We start from the raw sequence: 24,848 nt of genomic DNA, 5'->3' as shown, positions 1-24,848 counted from the left end.
GGGGGCCCCTCCTCTGTTCTGCACAGTGCCTAGTGTTTCCCCATTACGGCACTTCCACGCTGTTGTAATGGCCGGTTATTTATCTATCTCTTCCATGAGACACTTCCTTCTGCGCAGAGGCCTTGTTTTAGGCACAGCTACAAGTCCAGTTTCCTGCATGGTCGGACGCCACCGCACACCCACCCTTAAAGCCCCAGTATTCCCCGGGGTGTCAAGACTTTCGGAGGCCCGCGAAGCCTTAGCAAGCATGTGCACGAGGGCGGGGCGAGGCACCGTGGCCCCGCCCCTCTGCGCGGCGCTAAGAGTGGGTGGGGCCACGGCCGTTCGCGATCCCCTCATCCACCGCTTCTAGGCTTGCGCGCTGGAGGCAACCGTTGCCTGGCGCCCACGGCCCTGAGGTAGGAGCGTCGGGCGCCGACGCCATCCCGTTTCGGCCTGAGGTAACCGGCCAGGCGGCCCCAGGACGTTCCCGACGTATGGTGGAGTGCTGCGGACGATGCCCATGAAGTTCGTAGTCCTTCTAGTTTCGCTTTTGCAATGGACTTCGTCCGTGCCGACGTATCTGAGTGAGTGACCGGCCCGAGGTAGCAGCCACCCCAGGGGACACTGCTGGGGGAAATTCCCGGGTTTCAGGGCCCGTCCAAGACCCAGCTCTTCCTTTTCTTGGTCCTGCATGCCTCCCCAGCTCCACTGTCCAGGAGTCCTACCTCTGGTACCGAGGTCTGTACCTGTCCTACTCCGACCCCACCTGCGCGCGACCAGGCAGTGGATCCCAAACGTGACCGGGCTGTGCCGGGCTGAGTCCCTGGGGCTGCGGGGGTGACCTCTTCACCCCGGCGGAGACGGTCCTTGTTCCCCTGACCCCGTTTACCCGAGACTGGCTGCAGCTGTGATGAAGCGGGGTGGGCCACCTGCGCCCAGAGGGCCCGGGCGGCCGGCTTTGGTATGGCTGGCTGGCTGGCTGGGCATGGTTTTCACATTTTTAGCCGTGAATGTGAAATGTGATCTTTTCGTGACTTGCGCAGGAAGTACGAAATTCCAATTTCATTGTTCGTTAAGTTTTCCTGGAACACAGCCAGCTCATTCTTTTATGTGTTGTCCAGGCTGCTTTCCCGCCTTTTAACTGCAGAGTCCAGTAGTTGCCACGGAGACAGGATGGGCTGCAAAATCTGAACTATTTGCTCTCTGGCCCTTTACAGAAAGAGTTTGAGCCTGTGGTTAAACGGGGAGAGCATGTGGATTGAGGGCAGCTGTCTGGGACGCTCGCTGACCTCCTATGCACTTCCACAGAGCATCGTCGGGTGCACAGGATTCAAAACCCTAGCTGAGCAGAATTACAGCTTCCCACTTGTCCCTCCCCGGTGGCTGAAAACTAATAAGGTCATATTCAGGGGTGCTGAGACTATTAACATCACACGGACGCCTCGAGGTGTTTAAGTATTTAAGTGTCTGATAGCTGATATTCCAGATAGGACCATGAGGCTTGTTCATCTAGTCTAACTGTAGTTCATTGTAGCATCTAGTAATGTTGGGGTTTGATTTAACTATCTAAATAAAATTTAACCGGTAGGTGTGAAAAAAGTACTAAAGTACATGCTAGCTATGCAGAGCTGTATTTCAGACTTGTTAGAAGGTCTTAGTTAAAAATTGGATTTCAAAAATGAAAACACAGCACAACCTAAGTCATAAATAGTAGTGGATAAAGTTCTGAATAAAGTGCCCTAGATAACTAAAGTTAGCCCTTTCAATACTAGCCCTTATGATAGCTGTTCTAAACAAAAGTCTTTGTAAAATTTTTCTTTTTTGCGGTAAAGGAACAGAACATACTGAAGAGGATAATATTCTTTTCTTGCTGTCTAGTGGTCATTATTACTAACACCAGCTATTGCCTTTTGGTAGTTGTAGAGCAGTAGGTCACACTGACTAACATATATGCAGACTTTAGTTGAAGTGACATTAATTCTGTCACACAGTACTCTCTGAGACTGCTGGTTAGCAATACCTGGATACTCAACTCAGCACAGTCTCCGGCCTAACTCCATAATTTCATGGCCTGTGCTTTTTCTTTGTACCCTCTTAACCTAAACTTTCTTAAGGCTTTTAGGAAATGAAGAGATACTTCTCAGAGAAAGGAATGATTTTGTGTTGAAGATACAGATGATACAAGACATGAGGAAAATATATACAGGTCACAGATCATAGAAGATACCTTAGAAAAGGTACCTCACGTCTTTTCCATGGAAGGGCTTAAGGGATATGTAGGGCAATGCTAACATGGCTACTTTCTCTGTGAAACTAGGCTTTTCATTGTGTTTGATTTAAGTCAGTTATGTATTCTTTATTTTGTATGTCCACTATTCCAACGGTGTTGGCAAGAGAGTCATATAAAAAAAATGCTCTCTCATGCCAAAGAAAAGGCAAATAGGTTTTCATAATGAAAAGTGCATCTTTAACAATTTTTTTTTAGAATACAAGACAGTTTTGAGGTTATCTTATACAAACATCACAGGTATGTATTAAGTAATTACAGTTGTTGAAAACATCAGTACTTCTTGTAACTACTCATACCTTTTTATTAGGCCCAACCCAAGATTAGCTAGTACCAGTTTAATCTAAATTCAGCTTGATACAAATGAGAGTTGGGTGTACAGCAGTCTGCACTCGTCTACATACACATAGATCCTGATGATGCTGGATAAACATCTTTTTACTATGTACTTAAATTTATATACATTTAATTAATTTCCTTATATTTGATTTTTCCTTAGTTTTAGTTGTATTTTTTCAGTTTTAAAAATCATGCCTCTTGGGCTTCCCTGGTGGCGGGTTCGTGCCCCGGTCTGGGGGGTTCCTGCATGCCGCGGAGCGGCTGGGCCTGTGGGCCGTGGCCGCTGGGCCTGCGCGTCCGGAGCCTGTGCTGCGTGGCGGGAGGGGCCGCGGCGGTTGGAGGCCCGCGTACCCAAAAAAAAAAAAAATCATGCCTCTTTAATGCATTGCATTGTACAACTTACTTTTTTCTTTTTAAAGAGAATACTTTTTGCTTTTTTAAAAAAGTATAACTTCTAAAGTAATATTAACATAATAGTTATATATTTAAGTACTATTAACTACTATTAAAATAAATTATATAATCTGCCTTTTATAATTTTAAGTCATTAGATATTCATGGGCCTGAAGCTATAAATGCAAGAATGTGAAATAGATTTCAAAAATGAAAACACAGCACAACCTAAGTCATAAATAGTTTTAGGGCCTTTTTTTGGGTATCTCATGAATAACTTGTTTTTTCCTAGTCATCTCTTTGGATAAATCAGCAAGAGTAGAGGTAATGATAGAGGATTGTTTTAAGCTAGGACAACAAAAACTCTTAACTTGGTTCTCTAGGTTAGTGCTAAAAGAAGGCTCAATATGTGAGTCTTTTTTGTCTTTAGGAAGGCTTTTGTCCTAATGGACCACAGAAGGCAAGGGAAGTAGTAGTAAGGCAATAATTATTCAAATCTATTGGCAATTGATGGAATTGAAAAGGAAAAACTGGAAGGAAAAGCAGATTCCTTTTATTTCAAGAACATTAAAAAGATAAAATTCGCTTGGTTCTGGTGCTGCACGTTCACTTTTCACTGTTTCAAGGCCCAAGGCCATGGCACTTGGGAGAGTCTTTCAAACCTGTGAACGGAATGTCATGACACACTTCGTTAATGTTTTAGATAATGAGGAGCATGTCTTCTAATGCAAATGTCCAGAGGGTGGACTTTGGAGGTATGGTAGTTTAATTAGCCTGTCTATTAATATTTTATGGGGAAAAAGTTATGTTTTTCTGTTCTTTTCAGCTGTCTTCTGTGTTCTTTTGATAGGATCTCATGTATTTTTAAAGATTTCTTGTTTTCTGACATTAAGCAGTTGTACCAAGACCACTTGGTATATTCCGTGTTCTGAGTGGGATTAGCCCTCCTTTTGAGGAGACAGAGTAGAACATGGTATTAGAGACCAAAGTATCTGGGATGCATATCAGTGCTGGGTGATATTATTATTTAGGTTACTTTACTCAACAGAACTAGAAGAGATATATTTTAAGGTCATGAATTTGTTTTGGTTCTGATTAAATTTTAACAGTACTCATAGGATAACTTCCTGATTTTTAACTGTTTACCTAAACTAAATTTGTTTTCCTTTTTCAAAATATAATTTAGTGAAGCTGTTTTGGTTATCTGTTGCAGCATAAAAGACCACCCCCAAATTTTATTATTTCTCACGATTCTGTGGGTTGTCTGGACTCAGCTGGGCAGTTCTGCTTCATATGGTGGAGCTGAGGAAGCTCAACTTGGATGAGAGCATCCAACATGGCTGCTCATATTCCAGGGTCTTTCTCTGCATGACTTCTCATCTTTGAGTAGTCTAGCCCGAGTGTCTTTATACCATGGCAACTAGCTTCCAAGAGGGAGCTTTATAAGCCCCCTGTACACAAGCTCTTATAAAGCCTGTGCAGTGTCAGATTTGCTAATGTCCTGTAACAGGCCAAGACAGTCACATAGGGAGAGCCTGTATTCAGTGGGGGAAGAAAGACACTACCCAAAAACATAAATACCAAGAAGTGCAAAGCCATAAAGTTATATTTCTTCTTTTTTTTTCAGCTTCATTGAGGCATAATTGTCTAATAAAATTATAATATATTTAAAGTGTACAATGTGATGATTTGACATATGTATATGTTGTGAAAGAATTCCCACCATTGAGTTAATTAACACATATCACCTCACATCTTTACATTTTTGTGTGTATCATCAACTGTTGTCACCATATTATACATTAGATCCTCAGGCTTTATTTTTCTTATAACTGAAAGTTTGTACCCTTTTACCACCCTCTCTCCCTATTGCCCCTATCCTCAACCCTAACGTTATGTTTCTTTAACAGGACATTTAATTAATATAAACATAATTACTTGTTTGTTTTACCTGCCAGCAAAAATTAAAATTTGAGTTAACAAATTATAGGAAAACTGCTGGAAGAATAACAAGATGCAGTGTTTGTTTTTGTGATCATTTTTTGAGTACACACCTCTAATGAAGCATAGTTATTACAACTTTGATTTGAGTTGGAAGTACTTCAGCTCAGTTATTCAAGTTCATTTTAATTTGAAGGTGTTGGTGTTTTAGATGGCAGTTTTTACATGATGACAGCTTTCAGGTATTAATTCTTACTTGCAACACTTCTGTAGAGTATGGGAAATCTATTCTTTGTGAGCCCATTTCATGACATGGACGGAAAATACAAGCAATTTGTTCTCCGAAGTTAAGACATTCAGCCAGAGTCTGGCCCACCTATAAATGATTCAGTGTGTATGTTAAGCTTTATATACATGAGTTCTTTACTGATAAAGCCATTCTGGTTTTCACTCTGTGGTAATAAAAATCCTAGTTATATTTGAACCTTTTAAAAGATGAGCATCCATGATTTTGGTTAAATTTTGGGTACAATCACCAGTTGCTGTATCAAGATTACAGGCCAAGGGCAAAGTAAAAACATACGAGTTCTTAAAGCACAATGACCAGACATATTCCATTGAACTTTAACTTTTTTTGTCGTTATGTGAAAAGTTTAAAAATTGATCTTTCCTTCTTTACTGAGCTACTAGGTTTCCCCCAGTTATATGGAACATTTTGCTAGTACTTTTAACTTACCAGGTATTTAATGTCATACCAATTTTTTAATTTAAATTAACAATATTATTGGGCTTTAAGGCCTTAGTTTTTTAATAAAACATAAATTGCATTTTAAGCACATGATCAGATAGCAGCCATCTTATATTGAGAGATACAGATATTTTTAGAATTCCATCTTGACTTGTAGTGTTTTTGAGTGTGTTTCTTTGTACTGCCTAGGTATTACATTATGTATACATAACATCACAATCTATTGGTTTCAGTATTTTGCCAGTTTCAGTGAAATGTAGAAACCTTACCTCCCTTTATGTTCTTTTACCCTCTCCCATTCATAATATAATTGTCATATATATTTATTTTACATACATTGAGAACCACATCAGATAGTATTATAGTTTTTGCTTCAACTTAATTTGGAAAACTCAAGAGGAAAAGAAAAGCTCATTGAATTTACCCATATTTTTCCTCCTTCCATTATTCTTTCTTCCTTTTTAACGTTCAGGATTCCTTCTTTTATCATTTCCTTTCTGTTTAATGAGCTTCATTTAGTCATTCTTTTAGGGTAGGTCTTCTGGCCACAACTTGTCTTAATTTTCCTTCATCAGAGAGGTCTTGATTATCCTTTCATTCCTGAAGGATATTTTCCCTTGATAAAGAATTCCTAGGTTGACAGTCCTTTTCCTTTTAACACTTGAGAAATATTATGCCATTTCCTTCTGAGCTTCATGATTTCTCATGAGAATTCAAATTGTCATTTAACTTGCTTCTTTCAAGATTTTTTTCTTTGTCTCTAGAGTTTTCAGAAGTTTGACCATGATATGTCTTGACATGGATTTCTTTGGGTTTATTCTGTTTGAGATTCACTCAGCTTCTTGAATCTGTAAATTCATGTCTTTTGCCAAATTTGGGAAATTTTCAGCCATTATTATGTCTTTGAATGCTTTTGCAGACTTATCCTTTTTCTTTTTTCCTTTCAAGGCTCAGATGACATGAATGTTAGATCTTTTCGTTGCAGTCTTACCAGACCCTGAGGCTCTGTTCAATTTTTTTTTTTCATTTTCTCTCTGTTATTCAGATTGGGTAATTGCTATTGTTCTTCTTCCACTTCACTGCTTCTTTCCTCTTTCTGCTGTTGAGCCTACCCATTGAGTTTTTCATTTCAGTTATTGTGTTGTTCAGTTCTAAAACTGAATTCATCCTTATATATTCTATTTCTTTGCTGAGATTTTCTATTTATTTGCTAAGACTTTCTATTTTTCATTTGTTTCAAACATGTTCATAATTGCTTGTTGAAGCAGTTTTATGATGGCTACTTCTAAATCCCTGTCAGATAATTCAAACATCTGTATCATCTCTTACATCTCTTTAGCTCTTCCGCTACAGATTTAAATAGACCTCTGACACCACTTCAGTGGTGGATGGGGAGTGTTGTGTTGTTAACACAGGGTGGAGAAGAAAGTCCTAGCTCCTTGCTTAGTCTTCTCTACTTGAAGAGATATTCACACTTGCAGCGGCATTTCTGTGGGATAAGGGCAGAGGGGTCGGGGCAGCTCAGTGAAGCTTGATGAGGGTGAAAGTCTATGTTCTCCACTCAGCCTTTGCTGGTGGAGGGGTAGGATTGCAGTGTTTCTGTGGTTTTGGCTTCTTAAAAAATTTTTTTGTCTTGCTCAGCTATTCTTTTCCTGGTCCTTTGGCTATGCAGAGAGCAGTCTTTTCTTGGAGCCGTTTTTGTCTGTGTCCATTGGTGTTTCTGGATTGCCAGCATCTCCAGTCCCCAGTCTAGGGTATATGTGGCAAAAAGAAAACCCAGGGAATTCACTGCTGTGTCATTACTCAGGTCCTGAAGTCCCTAGTTGGTCTCTCTTCCTCTCTCCACCTTTCCAAGTCTTCTCATCTCATGCTTGTCTTACATATAATGTTCAGGGGTTTTAACTGTGCTTAGTAGTAAGGATACGGGGAAAAATACATGTTTTCTATCTTTTTGGAATTGGAAGTCCAGATATATTGTTTTAAAACATTTTATTTGGGGCTTATGGAAGAGGCAATGTGTTTTACAAGTAAACAAGAGTACCTAAGTAGGACATGCATGGGAATTATGTGATGACCTGTTTTTATTTATATTTATTTATTTTTTGTGGTACGCGGGCCTCTCACTGTTGTGGCCTCTCCCGTTGGAGAGGACAGGCTCTGGACGCGCAGGCTCAGCGGCCATGGCTCACAGGCCTAGCTGCTCCGCGGCATGTGGGATCTTCCCGGACTGGGGCACGAACCCGTGTCCCCTGCATTGGCAGGCAGACTTTCAACCACTGTGCCACCAGGGAAGCCCCTGTTTTTATTTTGGTCAAAATATGTTGGAATTAAGTTTACAGTGCTTTTGTCTATATTATTTTCCAGTTTGTGTATAAGGTACTAGCTGTTGGAAAGCAGAGAGAAGTCTTAATTGACTATCAGATATCCATTTAATTTATTTAGATAGAATTTTATCTGAGTAGTGATTCATAGTACTCTAAATAATTTAAAGAGACTGTAAATAAATTCAATATTTTGAGAGTTTATCTAAAATTTTCCTTTAATTTTTAATTATTATAGGCAATTAACCAGTGTACATTATTTTACGAGCAACATTCTTTTTACTTTAAAATCAGTTTGATGCCAAACCTCAAGTTTTTTTCTTTTAAAAATCTTTAGATAAATACCTATGCTATTAATCTAAAATTGTTTTAGTTTGCAGGTTCATAATTAAGAATGTCAGTAATTATAACCAAGTTAATGTCAAAGTAAAATACAATTCATATTAAGTATTATCAGAGGACTATAAAAGGTAGACTCTACATAGCACATTTTAATGGAAGAATTCTGTTGGTCCTTGTGACTTTACAGTATTGTATAAGTTTTATAATAACCAGTTTTTAAGATACCAAGTGTTTGGTTTGTAACACATTTCAAGTGAGATCTCATATTCACATTTTATTTATGTGTTGTTCAGTACAGTTCTTGAAAAGTTTAGCTATGTGGACCTCAAGTGCAAAAACCCAAATTCTGCATAGATTTGGATGTGCCCTATTTGCTTTCCAGTTTTGTATTCTGTGATAACTACACAATCACCATACAAGTAAAACACATAAAAATACTTTTTTAAAAGCAAAATTTTTAAAAAGACCTAAAATTGACCAATATTCTTCTGAAATTTTAAATTGTTACATTAAATAAAGAACTTCCCAAAGATATATTAAAATTACCTACTGTTATTATTACCCTATATTTTATTACCCTTTGAAGTAAAGATTTTTCATAGTAAAGCTCCCAAATTTGAGGTTATATATCTTTTAAAAGAAATCAAACCCCCACGCCCACCCTTTTTTAACCAAAGAAGAAGTGGGAGTGGTTTAGTTTTCCTCTTTATTCGGCTTAGAAACTATTGGTTCTTTGGCCAAGATTTAGGGTGACATGTTTTTTCCTTTTTTAAAATTTTAGTCTCAAAGGAACTAGGTGTGTTTCTAAATAAGCTTTTTAATGTTAGCATTTTATTACTGTCATTACATTTTATTGTAATTTTTGGCATGCTGTCACTTTTTAGGAGCATAAAAACTCTCCCCCCACCCCTTTTTTGAGAGTAAGGTTTTTCTGGAAAAAATTGTTAGTTAAAACACTTAATGCGTTTTAGCTTTACTGATTAGGAAATCTCTCCAGAAACAGATAAAGGTGTAGCCTTTGGGATGTTTACAAAAAATACAATTATATATTTCCATTCTTTTAAATAGATGTTGTAGAAGAAATTTTTTTTCACACCTATTACCAATTGAAGTTTTATTCAGTTAGATATATTCATGAAATTAGATATTTTAATTGGTGCTTAATGGTGTATTTTTAAGAACTTGAGACTTCCCAATATCATTTTCAAAACTTGATTAGTGTACAGTATATTTGCACAGAAGACAGAGCACTAAGTTTTCTTGGAGTGGTTTTTTATGCAGTTTCTTGAGCAAATAAAATAAGCCAGTTAATTTACATGTGTTAAAACCATTATTTATAGCTTAAAATGAGTAACTAAACCTAAAAATCATATTTTTTAATTTAAAAAAATTTACAATATCTTTGGTCACATAAACCATAGTTTCTTAGCTGTGATAGGGGAACCAAACCACTCCTAACTCTTTGGTAGAAGAAAAAAAATCTTATGAGTTCTATTTTCAGATTCATAATCTTAAATTTAAGAAATTTTATATTAACTTCCTCTTTAAAGTGATAAAAGTTATGGCATAATGAAACTGGTAAATATAACTCTTGGTTTATATATGTCTTCAGTTAGCTCTGCTAACTAAAATGAAAATAACGTCTATTGATAAAATTAAATTTTATAAATTCTGGTTCTTTAAAAATGATTTAAAAATGTGTTAATGTCTAGTAACTATAATGCAAAACAGTTACAAAAATGAGATTTTAAATATATAATATATGTAGAATAAAGTGCATAATCACAATGTATGGCTTAATGAATTTTTATAGTTAATGCTCCTGTGTAACCAGTGCCTAAACCAAGAAACAAAATATTACCAACTAGTTTATAAGCACTATATATATATATATATATTTTTTTTTTTTTTTGCGGTTTGTGGGCCTCTCACCGTTGTGGCCCCTCCCATTGCGGAGCACAGGCTCCGAATGTGCAGGCTCAGTGGCTATGGCTCATGGGCCCAGCCGCTCCACAGCATGTGGGATCTTTCCAGACTGGGGTACGAACCTGTGTCCCCTGCATCGGCAGGCGGACTCTCAACCACTGCGCCACCAGGGAAGCCCAAGCATTATATTTTAATGTATGCAAATATATAAAATCTTGCATAGAAATTTAAAGGACTGGAATTTTCTAAATTTCTTGCACATACAAAACTGGGTTTACCAGAAAGAACTTGTATAAAAAAGAAAGGTTTGTAGTACATGCATACCTTGTATAGAAAGGTTATGCACATAACCACATGAGTCATTAGGTTAATCAAATAAAATTCTTGACAGTGACAGATCAAACTGCTTATATTTTTCATCCATCTGATAAAGTATACTAATAAAAAACAGCCTTCCCTTAAACTCTAGTATTGTAATGCTGCTATCAAGAAAGAATTGTCCATTAAAACATCAACAATCTCAAATTAAAATTAAAGAATTAGAATAGAGAATACATCAGATAACTGTATATTTAACAACAAAACAATTTAAAAAATTACAAGTAACCCCAAACAAGATAATTTGACTGTTCATTAATTGGAGTAGAATGTAGTCAAATTATACAAAGGCGGGCTTCCCTGGTGGCGCAGTGGTTGAGAGTCCGCCTGCTGATGCAGGGGACGCGGGTTCGTGCCCCGGTCCAGGAGGATCCCACATTCAACACAGTCCCTATCAAAATTCTAGCCTGCTTTTTTTTTAGAAATTAACAAACTGATACTAAAATTCATATGGAATTGCAAGAGACTCAGATACCCATAACAATCCTGAAAAAGAACAAAGTTCAAGGAGATTTCGAAATTTAGTATTACAGCTGCAGTAAACAAGACCGTGTAGTACTGGCATAAGATTAGACATATACATATAGGAGTTTGGGATTAACATATATACACTACTATATATAATATAGATAATCGACAAGGACCTATTGTATAGCACAGGGAACTCTACTCAATATTCTGTAATGACTTATATGGGAAAAGAATCTGAAAAAGAATAGAGGTGTATATATACATATAACTGAATCACTTTGCTGTATACTGGAAACTAACACAGTATTGTAAATCAAGTATACCCTAATATAAAATAAAAATTAAATTTAAAAAGAAAGAAGAGAATAGAAAACATAAAAGTGTGCCACACATTAAAAAAAAAAAAAAGGAATAGACATATATTAATGGGATTGAATTGAGAGTCCAGAAAGGAACTCTTACACTTATGGTCAATTGATTTTCAACAAGGATGCCAAGACAATTCAGTGGGGAAAAGAATAGTCTTTTCAGCAAATGGTGCTCGGACACCAGGAAAAGAAAATGAAGTTAGACCCTTACCTCAAACCATATACAAAAATTAACTCAAACTGGATCATAGATCTAATGTAAGAGCTAAAACTATAAAACTCTTAGATGAAAATGTAGGTGTAGATCTTTGTGTCCTTGGATTTGGCAGTGGTTTCTTAGGTATGACACCAGAAGCATAAGCAACAAAAGAAAAAAAAAGATAAATTGAACTATGTCAAAATTTAAAACTTCTGTGCTACAAATGATAACTTTAAGAAAGTAAAAAGACAACTCATAGAGTAGGAGAAAATATTTTCAGATCATATAAATGATAAGGGACTGGTCTCCAGAATATATAAAGAATTCTTACGATTCAGTAATAATAAAGCAACTCAATTAAAAGCTGGGGAAACTATCAGAATAGACATTTCTCTACAACAGATACACAGATGGTCAACAGGCACATGGAAAGGTGCTTAATATCATTAGCTGTTAGAGAAATATGAGTCAAAACCACAATGAGATAGGACTTCACACCCACAGAGATGGCCATATCAAAAGGACAGACAATAACAAGTATTGGAATCATACGGAGAAATTAGAACCCTCATATACTGCTGGTGAGAATGCAACTGCTTTGGTAGTTCTTGAAAGGATTAAACATAGTGTCAGTTCCACTCCTAGGCATGTACTCAAGAGAAATGAAAATGTATTAATACATCCACACAAAAACTTGTACATGAATGTTCGTAGCAACATTACTTATAATCACTAAAAAGTAGAAATGACCCAAATGTCCATCAGCTGATGAATGAATAAACAAAATGGGTTACATCAGTACAATGGTCCATTATTTAGCCATAAAAATGAATGACAGGGCTTCCCTGGTGGCACAGTGGTTGAGAGTCGGCCTGCCGATGCAGGGGACACGGGTTCATGCCCCAGTCCGGGAAGATTCCACATGCCGCGGAGCGGCTGGGCCCATGGGCCATGGCCGCTGGGCCTGCGCGTCCGGAGCCTGTGCTCCGCGGCGGGAGAGGCCACAGCAGTGAGAGGCCCGTGTACCGCAAAAAAAAAAAAAAAAAAAAAAAATGAATGACATACTGATATATGCTACAACATGGATGACCTAGAAAATATTATACTAAGTGAAAAAAGCTAGTCACAAAAGAACACATATTGTATGATTTCATTTATATGAAATGTCTTGAATAGGCATTTCGTAGAGAGACAGAAAGTAGATTAGTGGTTGCCTAAGGCTGAGGGGTAGGGGTGGGCTTCTTTCTGGGGTGGTGTTTTAAATTTAGATTGTGGTAATTGTTCCACAACTGTGGCTATACTAAAAACCGTTAAATTGTATACTTTAAAATATGTAATAGATAAACCATGAAGATATATTAACATTGCCTAAGATTATAATTTTCTTAAAGTTATGTTAATGTGATGTTATTTTAGAGATTGATAAAATGCAATAAAAGAAAATTAATAGAACATAAGCAAATTTAGTTAAATTTATGTGATCTCAACTTATATTATGCCTTTTAGTAAGAACCACTTAGAAGTTCAGGGGCTTCCTGAAAATTGGAGTTGTTTAACAACAATGTTTATGATGTTGTTTTAGATAAACCAGATTTAGAAATTCAGAAAAATATGGTGAAAGCAGTATCTTTTATTATAAAAAAACTGCCTGCTTTGCCTAAATAAGAACTTTTTTTACTTGTCCAGATTTTCTCCCTAATTATTTTTAGACTATTAGCCAAAAGCAAACAAAAAGCAAACTTAAACCAAATCAAAACAAAGAAACAATAAAAAACAGTCTTTAGACCAGCAGATTTATCTTAAACATAACATGGAGCTTAGTTTTCCTCTACAGCATTCTTCTTTAGAAATTTTTTTGCATGTGATTATTTCCTTAAGGTAAATTATGGGAAGTACAATTAATTTACATACTTGCCAGCATTTGGTTCATTCATTTAATCATTCATTTAACAGATGCCTTTTGACTGTCTACTATGGTGCTAGGCACTGGTTAGAACAGGGGAAACAGAAAACAAAGCAGACATGGTCACAGCTCTCAAAGAGCTTATCATATGTAGCAGTTAGCAAACATTAAATATATACATAATCAAAATTATCCCAAGTTTTATAAAGAAAAGACCAGCATGCTAGAGAGAGACTAATGAAAAATCTGGGGATCAGAAAGTAAGGAAGTTACTTCTTTTACTAAAGAAGTAACATACGCACATGACAATCCTAGGTTTTATTGTTTAAAATTTTTTTCTGCCTAATTGGTAAAAGAAAAATTGTTTTTAACTTGCATTTGTTTATGAACAGTGAATTTTAGCAAGTTTTCATGCTAATTGACTTTTATGTTATTCCTTAACCCTCTTCTTCCTCCTTTAATTGACTATTCTATGAGGAGGAAGTGTGTGTTTTGAATGTATTGTTTGTTGATTGAAGTTTTATATTTCATTACTCATTTTATTTTTGTTTTTGTTTTTGTTTTTTGCGGTACGCGGGCCTCTCACTGTTGTGGCCTCTCCCGTTGCGGAGCACAGGCTCCAGACGTGCAGGCTCAGCAGCCATGGTTCACGGGCCCAGCCGCTCCGCGGCATGTGGGATCTTCCCGGACCGGGGCACGAACCCGTGTGCCCTGCATCGGCAGGCGGACTCTCAACCACTGCACCACCAGGGAAGCCCTCATTACTCATTTTAAATCATGATTTTATTATTTTCCTCAGAATAAACTCAAAATTAATTAATTTGCTTTTTTACCTCTGTGTGAAGTGAATATATTCCATTGTAAGTCATTGACTGTCAGTTCCTACCCATACTTTGTGTTAAGAAAACGTTAGGGACTTCCCTGGTGGTCCACTGGTTAAGACTGTGCTTTCACTGCAGGGGGCGCAGGTTTGATCCCTGGTCAGGGAAGTAAGATCCCACAGCGTGGTGTGGGAAGGAGAGAGAGAGAGAGAGAGAGAAGGAAAGAGAGAAAGAAAGAAAACATGTTAAATTTGGATCAGTTATTTTTAATATTGTCAATACATCTTAATACATGAAAGGGATACATTTTGGTCCAGTTGACAGTAGAGCAAAATTTTGTATATTTTACCTATTTATTTATGATATTTTAGTATTCATGTGTATTTAAAAATAGAGCTGAATTCCTTCAGAACAATTTTATTATCATACTTTTACTATTTTGCCAGCATCCTAGTGTCATCTTTTTATGACAACATTGTGTAGTTGTTATGTGTACCTGCTTGAAGTAAGGCAGACTGTGTTTGGATCCCTTATTACCACTTATAAATTAAATATAATATCAGGCAAATTACTTATCCTTTCTAGGTGTCCTCCTTTTCCGCTTTATAAAAACACTTCACGGGACTTCCCTGGTGGTGCGGTGGTTAAGAATCCGCCTGCCAATGCAGGGGACACGGGTTTGAGCCCTGGTCTGGGAAGATCCCACATGCCGCGGAGCACCTAAGCCCGTGTGCCACAACTACTGAGCCTGCGCTCTAGAGCCAGCGAGCCACAACTACTGAAGCCCGTGCGCCTAGAGCCTGTGTTCCGCAACAAGAGAAGCCACTGCAATGAGAAGCCCGTGCACTGCAACGAAGAGTAGCCCCCGCTTGCTGCAACTAGAGAAAGCCCGCTCGCAGCAACAAAGAGCCAACACAGCCATAAATTAATTACTTAATTAATTAATTTAAAAGAACATTTCACATCCAAAGCCTTTAGTATAGTGCCTGGCACATAGTAATCGCTCAGTCAGTCAGAGCTGTTATGGTCTTTTCAATCACTGTTTTCCAATTTCCCCTTCAGATTTCATGCTACTTTTGTTCCTACAGTTTTACTATTTTGTTTACTTTTCTGTTATTTCTGTCATGTGACTAATTCTCCCTGTACTATTTCAAGAAGAAAAGTGCAGGCAGTCCCAAGCTCAGCTATTGATATAATCTCCATATCTGTGATTCCTGTTAAACCTCAAGCCTGCATTAGCAGGTAGCCATTCTGCTTAGTTGAGGCACTTTCCAGGCAGCATTATGGCTTCTCAGGGTGGAAAAGATTCTTACTTTAGCCACATTCTAAGACATTGCAGTGTTTGGTTGGATCACTAACTGGTGAACATAGAGGGAATATTATAAAGTACACCAGGGTAGACTGCAAATATCCAAAATATAATAACCAAACTTCTAGCAGAGTTGTCTGGTCTTTGTAAGAATTTGAATTTTGTTCATCTTTCTAGCACCTCCTGAAGAATGGGGAAAAGCAGATTTTCACAGTGGCCAGGGCCATTTGTAGGGATATTTGAGCCTTCATTATCTTTTACTACCTTGCTTTGTGAACATTTTAAAAAAAATTTTATTTTATATTGGAGTATAGGTGATTTACAATGTTGTGTTAGCTTCAGGTATACAGCAAAGTGATTCAGTTATACATATACATATATCTGTTCTTTTTCAGATGCTTTGTGAACAATTTTATAATGATCAAATTGACTGGCAAGAGCAGTCAATATGAAATATGTAGATGTTTTTGGAGGAAAAAAGGAGGTGGGAAGTGTGTGCGGAGAGGGTGGATTTAACAATAGAACAGTGTATAGACAAAGAGTACATGAAGAGGGGAGGGAAAGCAAGGTAAAAGGTAGGGTGCTCTGTTTTTAGGCAGCCATGAACAGGATTTTTAGAGTTGCCTGAGTTTCAGTATAAAGGGATTATGAGTACTTCAGTTCTTTTAGGAATCAACTAGCAATAAGTATCACCTATTTCTGTCCTTTGACAATCTAATTTGCCTAATAGTAACCTGGATATCCTATTTACTACTTTGAGAAGAGACAGGTTATTAAAAATTGAATGTTTAGCAGACTGTAATCTAATAGCAATGTCTTTTAAGAAGCATTTAAACCACTGTTGGTTGCAGACTTTAGATTTGCTTATGAATAGTTGCCCAGAATTGAAATTTTTCCAAAACAGGTTTTTAAAAACATTTTATCATGGAGAAGTTTAAATATATACACAAGTAGAAAGAATGGTATAATTGTCATATATCTATAACCAGTTTCAACTATTATTAACCTATAATTAATCTTGTTTCATTGATATTTCCACCCACATTCCTTTCCACCTTACCTCCTTGATCCCTCTCCCCAAGGCTTGGTCCCTCTCCCCAACTCCTAAGACTTGGATTATTTAGAAGCAAATTCCAGACGTCACATAATTTTATCAGTAAATATTTCAGTATAAAGCACTGAAATATAAGTACCTTAAAAAAACTACAACAATGTGAATTTCACACCTAAAAAGATAATAATTTCTTAATATTACCAAATATCTTGGTCAGTGTTCAAACTTTCCTGATTCTCTCTTTTCCAGTTTAATTGAATTCAGATTCAAATAAGATTCATGCATGTAATTCATTGATATGTTTGTTAATTCTCTTTTAATCTGTAGTTCCTCCTTCATCTCTATTTTTCCCCTTGCAGTTGTTGAGGAAATTGGATCATATGTCCTATAGCTTTCCGTAGTCTAGATTTTGCTGAGTATATGCCCATGGCGTACTTTATATTTTCTTTTGTTGTCTCTTGTACTTTCCATATGTTGTTAGTTACATCTAGAGAAACTTGTTGGACTCAGGTTTGACCTTTTTTGCAAGACCACTTCATAGGTGGTACTGTGTCCTTTTATCAGGAAGCATATGTCTGATTTTGTCTTTTGTGATATAAATAATCATTGATACATTGCAAAATAATTACATTCTAATTATAAATGGCTTCTTCATTTATTAGCTGGAATAATTCATAAATTGAAACCTTCCCTCACCTTTAGCTGTATTTCAATATGCAATTGCATCTATTTCTGTATTTTCTGTTCCATTCATCTGTCTATTCATGTACAGTGCTATACTATTTTTATAATAGAGGCTTTGCAATATATTTTAATATATAATAGGGCTAGCCTCTTGTTTTTCTGGCTATTCTTACTCTGTTCAAATGAACTTTATAATCTATTTTTATAACTTCATTAATATTATTAACATATTAATGATATTTTACTAGGAGCATATTAAGTGTAAAATTAACAGAGAATCTGACATCTGAGCATGTTTATTTTGAATCTTCTTGTCTTAGAACATGGTATGTCTGTTTGTTGAAGTTTACATTATGTCTTTCAGAAGATTTTATTATATTCCTGTATCAGTTTTCTGTGACTGCTATAACAAATTACCACAAACTTGGTGTCTCAAAACAACAGAAATTTATTCTCTCACAGTTCTAGAGGCTAGAAATCTAAAATCAGCATTACTGAGCCAATATTAAGGTGTAGGGCAGAGTTGTGGTCCCTCTGCAAGCTCTAGGAGAAAATATTTTCCTTGTCTCTCATTCTTTATATTATGACCACTTCACTCTACTCTGCCTCCTCTTCTGTGTTACTTCCTCCTCTTCTGTGTGTGTTTCAAATATCTCTCTGTCTCTCTTTTATAAAAACACTGGATTTAGATCCCTCCCAGATAATCCAGGTTAATCTCCTTTGTCAAGATCCCTAACTTAATCACATCTGCATGGACTCTTTTTTCTTTTCTTTTAAAAAATTATTGTTTATCTACCTCTCTTTCCCCCCCCCACCACCAGTTTTATTGAGTTATAATTGACATACAGCACTGTATAAGTTTAAGGTATACAGAATAGTGATTTGACTTACATACATCATGAAATGATTACCACAGTAAGTTTAGTGAACATCTGTCATCTCATATAGATACCAAATTAAAGAAGTAGAGAAAAAAAATTTTCCTTGTGATGAGAACTCTTAGGATTTACTCTCTTAACAACTTTCATATATAATGTACGTCAGTGTTATATTTAGCGTATTGTACATTACGTCCCTAGTCCTTATCTTATAACTGGAAATTTGTACCTTTTGACTGCCTTCATCCAATTTCCCCTCCCCCCCCACCTCTGGTAACCATAGATCTAATCTCTTTTTTCTGTGAGTTTGTTTGTTTGTTTGTTTTTGAAGTATAATTGACCTACAGCACTATGTTAGTTCCTGTTACACAGTACAGTGATTGGATATTTCTGTACATTTCAAAATGATCACCACCATGAGTCTAGTTACCATCTGTCACCATACAAAGATATTACATAATTATAACTATATTCTCCATACTGTATATTTCATACCTGTGACTCGTTTATTTGTAAGGTAACATTTACAGGTTCCAGGGATTAGGACCTGGTCTCTGGATGTCTATATTCAGCCTAGTATAATTCCTCATATAAATTTTGGACATGTCTTTTTAAATTTATGATTTGATATTTTCTTTCATTTTTTGTTATCATAATAGCATCTTCTTTCTCATTTTATCTTCTAACTGGTTTATATTTGTATATTGATTTTTGTATGTTGATTTTATAACTTGCTACTTTACTAAATTCTCTTACTCCATGTAGTAGCTTTTCAATGGATTCTTTTGTGTTATCTCAATGTATAATTATATCATCTGCATATAAAGATAGTTTTATCTTTTTCTTCCCAATTCTCATGCTTCCAGTTATCTTGTCTCATTACATTGACTGATACCTCCAACATGATGTTAAAGAGTAATGGAGATATTAGTATTCTGATCTTGTTCCTTATCTTTAGCAGGAGAGCTTCTAGTGTTTTTTTACTAAATAGAATCCAAAGCCTATTTCTTTTTAGGGATTTAAATTTATATTTTAAAATGAGAAATGTAACCAGTTTTGCCTTCATAGAGAATAATATTATCTTATACAGTGCTCTGTAGCTTTTCAAGTGTTTTCAAATAACTAATTTATTTAGTTCTGTGAGATAAAAGGGCAGATATAGTATCTTAATTTCATAGTTAAGTAAATGTTCAGAGAAATTAGGTAGTTACCTAAGGTCATGATGCTAGAAACTGGTAGAACCAGGACCAGAATGAAAGGTTTTTTTTGACTGCACTAGGCTACAAATTCATTTTACTTAATATTTTCCTTCAGGAAAACTCTAGATTCAGGACAATGTATTTTATAAATATAAGAATACATAAATAAGTTATTTTCCTTTTTAAGATGTGACCTTTAATGGTTTACTATGTTAAGTGATTGTGTGTGTGTGCTTAGAGAGTAAAACATTATAGATAAGTCTAATGACCCCTTTAATAACCAACTTCAGTCCCATTCCCTCTCCTCTGGGGCAAATGCCCACATGAATTTGGTATGTCATGCTTCTAATCCATTAAAAAAGTTCTCAGTTCACAGACAAATGTATGATGCTATGTCACTGATTCATAAAAATTATAAGGATAGGGCTTCCCTGGTGGTGCAGTGGTTGAGAGTCCGCCTGCCGATGCAGGGGACACGGGTTCGTGCCCTAGTCCGGAAGGATCCCACATGCCGCGGAGCGGCTGGGCCCGTGAGCCATGGCTGCTGAGCCTGCACGTCTGGAGCCTGTGCTCTGCAACGGGAGAGGCCACAGCAGTGAGAGGCCCGCATACTGCAAAAAAAAAAAAAAAAAAAATTATAGGGATAATATACAAATCTACCTTATGTTCTATATCTTTCTTTTTTCACCCATCATCATCAAATGGATCTCAGGGTATGCAAGACTTTTCTGAACATGACATAAAACACAGAGTCTCCTTTTAGAATCTAGATCTCTAGTAGACAAGTCTAGTGTCTTTCCACTATCACATTGACTCACTAAACTGTTCTGGTTAAGATTTTTAAAATTTAGAAATATAATTTCAATTTTGATTAAAATTCCATCTGGTCTTTCTAAGTTGTAACAGATGAGTTAAGGAAGAGAGGAGGTAAATCGTTTTTGGACTATTTTGTGCTTGCCAAAGAGCTGAATAAAAGTGCCTCCTGAGCAGAAATTTTGTTATTTCATTTTGCCTGCAGAGGGAGGGTTCAGATAGAAGTTATTCATTAGTGTTTGGGAAAAAGTGACTTACTTCCTTGAATTAAATCAGTTTGTATCCATGACAGTGGCGAAATCAATTCAAAATTACATGTAACACAAAATTCTAGCACTTAAAATTAAAAACTTCTGACTCTGGAGTTGGGGAGTTGAGCAGAATTTCAGAATATATTATTCAATAATCTTTTCCGTTTTCCACATTGGAAATGAGAGGCTTCACCACTCAGATACTGCAAAATACCAGTATGAATAGAACTGCCATTTTGTTGTAAGAGTAAAATATGGATGATTTAAACCAGGAACTTTTCTGTAAACTTTTTCTGTAAAGGGCCAGATAGTATTTTCAGCTTCGTAGGCCATATCGTCTCTGTTCCAACTATTCAACTCTACTGCTGCAGCCCAAAGCAGCCATACACAATACATAAACAAAGGGGCGAGACTGACTGAGTTTCAAAAAAACTTTATTAATGAAAATATTTGGGTGGATGTGACCCACAGGCTGTAGTTAGATTTTTGCTGGGTTGAAGGCAGTGATATACCAGTAAATGTTTAACAACTGGCTTTTCCGAGAGGTGGGTACACCCTGACTTATGGTGTTTGCCCATTTACATGAGGCAGATACTCTCACCATGGTTGATTTCAAAGTACCTACTTGATATCACTCATCAGGGAGGTGAAAGAGATAAACAATGGCATACCATTATATAGCATATATAGCATTTATAACATACTAGATGTAAATAACCTCAAGAGCATAAATAATAGGAAAATGAAATAAAATAAAAGTGATAAGTTTTGAATATTACCTTGTTTTGAATACATTTACTTAATTGTAAATTCAGATAATTTAATTTTTAACAATGTCTGTGTTTACCATCTGGCTCACAAAATTCCTAAAAATTTAATAATTGGCTCTGGTGAGCCACTCTAAGCCTACTACGGCACACCACTGTGTTAGAGGACATAACCAAGAATTTTGTTTTAGTAAGTTGCCTACTGAATCATAAGTTATATGGGAGAGTAAAAGCAAAGAGATATAGAGAATTGTGTTAATATGTAACTTTTGCACTAATTTTGCTCATCTGTTTTAATAAGAATCTGAAAAAATAATTTTGTTCCTTTAAATGAGAGTTGACTGTGTCAAAGGTGCTTTATTTCTTGGTTCTTTATCTCAACTTTTAAGTGATGGCGTATGAAGTAAATTTAGGTGAGTAGATTCTGTCAATATGTCATACATAATAATAAATGTTACTTATTGTTTGGATTTTTCCCCTTAAGGAATAACTGTGACGCCTGATGAAGAACAAAAATTGAATCATTATGTACAAGTTTTACAGAACCTAGTACTAAGTATTCCCACTAAGGAGCCAGGTCATCAGAAAAGATCAGAGTCTCCAAATAATGCTGATTCTGTAGGATCGAGGGTATCAAAATTTAAGGAGGTAAAGTTTACACATGATGAAGCTCCAGCTGAGAATGATGTTTTAATCAATCCTGTCAGTGAAGAAACTACAACTTTCCCTACTAGGGGCTTCACACTGGAAATAGATAAAAAAAACCATACTAAAAGTACAGCTTTCTGGTCAATTAAACCAAATAACATTTCTGTTGATTTACATGCAAAAGAACCTTATATTGAGAAAGAAGAGCCAGAGCCAGAGCCAACTGTAAGTCAAACTGAGGCACCAGAGCAATTGCCAATTGTTACTGAATCATTTACAAGTCAAGGTGTCACCTCTTTAAGTAGGAACACTGACTTGGATATTGCCACAGAAGGTGTTCCTCAGCTCTCAGGCAACTATGAAATGGAAAATCCTGAACCACACAATTTGTATAATAAAGACATTTTGAAAAAAATTGAAGATATCGGCTCACAGGTGCAACAGGTACCTCTTCCTGAGAGTTTCAAGCCAGAATATAGAGAAGACATTCGAGCCTCTAAAGAACACCTAAAACGAAGCCTTGCTCTAGCAACAGCAGCAGAACGTAAATTAGAAAAAATGTATAAATCCCAGATGTTACCACTAGGACAAAGCAGTGATGGAGTTGATGACATTGAAACTGTTATTAACATGCTGTATAACTCTAGATCTAAATTACCTGAATATTTAGATATTAAATATGTTCCACCAGAGATGAGAGGAAAAGCTACTGCAGTATTCAATATATTAAAAACAATATTATGTGTAAGTCAAGGAGAAACTCAAAACCTCATTAGGAAGTTATTAAACAATAATATAAAACTTTAAAAACTACTTGATATTCATGACAAAGTTGATCTAAGCTAACTGTGCATTCATTCACAGGGGAAATAAGCATATTAGTGATTCAAAAGTTGTATAAAAATATTTTCTATTGTAGTTCAATGTGCTAACATCTTTATGTGTCATGTATTATGAAAAGTTTTCATATACACTAAAACCTAACAATTTAAAATAAAATTTTGGTTCAGGAGTTTGTAGTTTTTTCTCATTAATTTTAAAAGTTATAAAGATCTAATCCATAAAATGTTTAAGCTTTGATTTTACTTGAATAGGTTAGCAAATTCATCCATTTTATAAGACTTAAGAGACTTGTGCAGTCTGTATATGTCGCTGGTTTTCAATAATTGCATATAAATGTAAAATTTTAGGATATGTGGTCTTTATTACTCTTTCAGAGGATCTGAGTTTTCTATCTGAATAGCATAGTTGGAGTATGTATCAGAACTACTTTTATTTGAATATATATGTGCCTCCTCTGAAAGGTGGATGATACATTAAGATACATCCCTGTTCCTTTGTTGTTAAATACTTTTGGAGTATCAGTGAGGGACTGTAACCGGGATTTGTAATGAAATCATTCTCACTTATTTTCTCTTTTTGTTTGTTTATATACATATACACTGAAGCTTTGCAAATCTTTTATTTGGGAGTATGACTAACACAATTTAGGTTAACTGTAATATTGTAATTATGGTACAGGTAATTCTGTTTCATGATTTGACTGGTATTATATTTAAATTCATTTATTTATTCACTTATCAAGTGAGTCATTTATAGTTTAATAAATATTTATTGACCTTTTACTATGTGCAGGACAAAATGCTGGATTTGGGGATACTTAGTTCCTTCTCTGTTTGAAATCGTATTATAGCAGCAAAGACAGACATAACTTCAACAATTTTTAAATTTCAGTTGTTATAGAAGTATGAGAAATTTGACCTCACCAAGACCAAGAATAATGGGAAAGCTATCCTGAGAAAGTAGCATTTAAAGTGAGATCTGAAGGATGAGGGTGTGTGTAAGGGAGAAGGGAGCATTCCAGAAAGAGAGAACAGCACGTGTGAGTGCTCTGAGTTGAGAATGAGTATGGCAAGTTCAAGAAGTAGCTGCAGTATAGAAGGGCAATGGAGAGCATCTTAAGATGGAGCTGGTAGGGTACACAGGGTTGGAATAGATCTTGCAAGGCCTCAAATTGCATATTAAAGATTTTAGCCTTTATCCCATGATCAATGAGAAGCCATTAGTAGATTTTAAGCAAAGGCTAGGTATGATCAAAATTGTGTTAAAAAAAAAAAAACCCACTCTGGCTACGGTTTTGAACGTAGGCAAAAGTTGAAGTGTACTGTGCCCAGGCCAAATTTAGCTTGGACTAAGATGGAAAGAAGTGGCAGTTAAGAGGTAGAATCAACAAGATTTGGTGATTGAATGGATATGGTGACTGAGCGAGTAGCAGGGATCAGAAATAATTCACACACAATTAGCTATATTACAAAAAGGACTACTAATGTTTTATTTCATAATAACACTTTTACCGTTTACTACTGTTGCTTTTTTTTTTTTTTTTTTTTTTTTTGCGGTACACGGGCCTCTCACTGCCGCGGCCTCTCCCGTTGCTGAGCACAGGCTCCGGATGCGCAGGCTCAGCGGCCATGGCTCACGGGTCCAGCCGCTCCGCGGCATGTGAGATCCTTCCGAACCAGGGCACGAACCCGTGTCCCCTGCATCGGCAGGCAGACTCTCAACCACTGTGCCACCAGGGAAGCCCTACTGTTGCTTATTTTTAAAAAATAATTTTGCTATGGGAAATTTCAAACGTGCAAAATAAACAGATTAATAAACCCATGTACCCATCATCCAGTTTCAACAATTATCTACTAATGACCAGTCTTATTCCACCTAAACCGCTTTCCCTCTTTTCTATTTTATGTTGGATTAAATGCCAGATACTTTTTCATTTCATCTGTAAGTATAGGAGTGCGAAGCTCTATAAGCTTTTTAAAAAAC

General features: G+C 36.3%; 1 protein-coding gene across 1 annotated transcript; it reads left to right on the top strand.

Annotated features, from left to right (window-relative positions):
* Positions 1–316: 316 nt before the first annotated feature.
* On the top strand, positions 317–23,564 carry SPESP1 (sperm equatorial segment protein 1). Its single transcript, XM_079913864.1, is given in 3 exon segments — positions 317–566; positions 21,859–22,763; positions 22,766–23,564. Coding segments are annotated over 3 exon segments (1,008 nt in total). The 5' UTR covers positions 317–496; the 3' UTR covers positions 22,799–23,564.
* The last annotated feature ends 1,284 nt before the right edge of the window (positions 23,565–24,848 follow it).

Source organism: Stenella coeruleoalba (genome assembly GCF_951394435.1).
Source record: "Stenella coeruleoalba genome assembly, chromosome: 2".
Taxonomy (NCBI): domain Eukaryota; kingdom Metazoa; phylum Chordata; class Mammalia; order Artiodactyla; family Delphinidae; genus Stenella; species Stenella coeruleoalba.
Note: the sequence above shows the minus strand (reverse complement) of the source record. Positions and strands in the feature narration are given on the sequence as shown.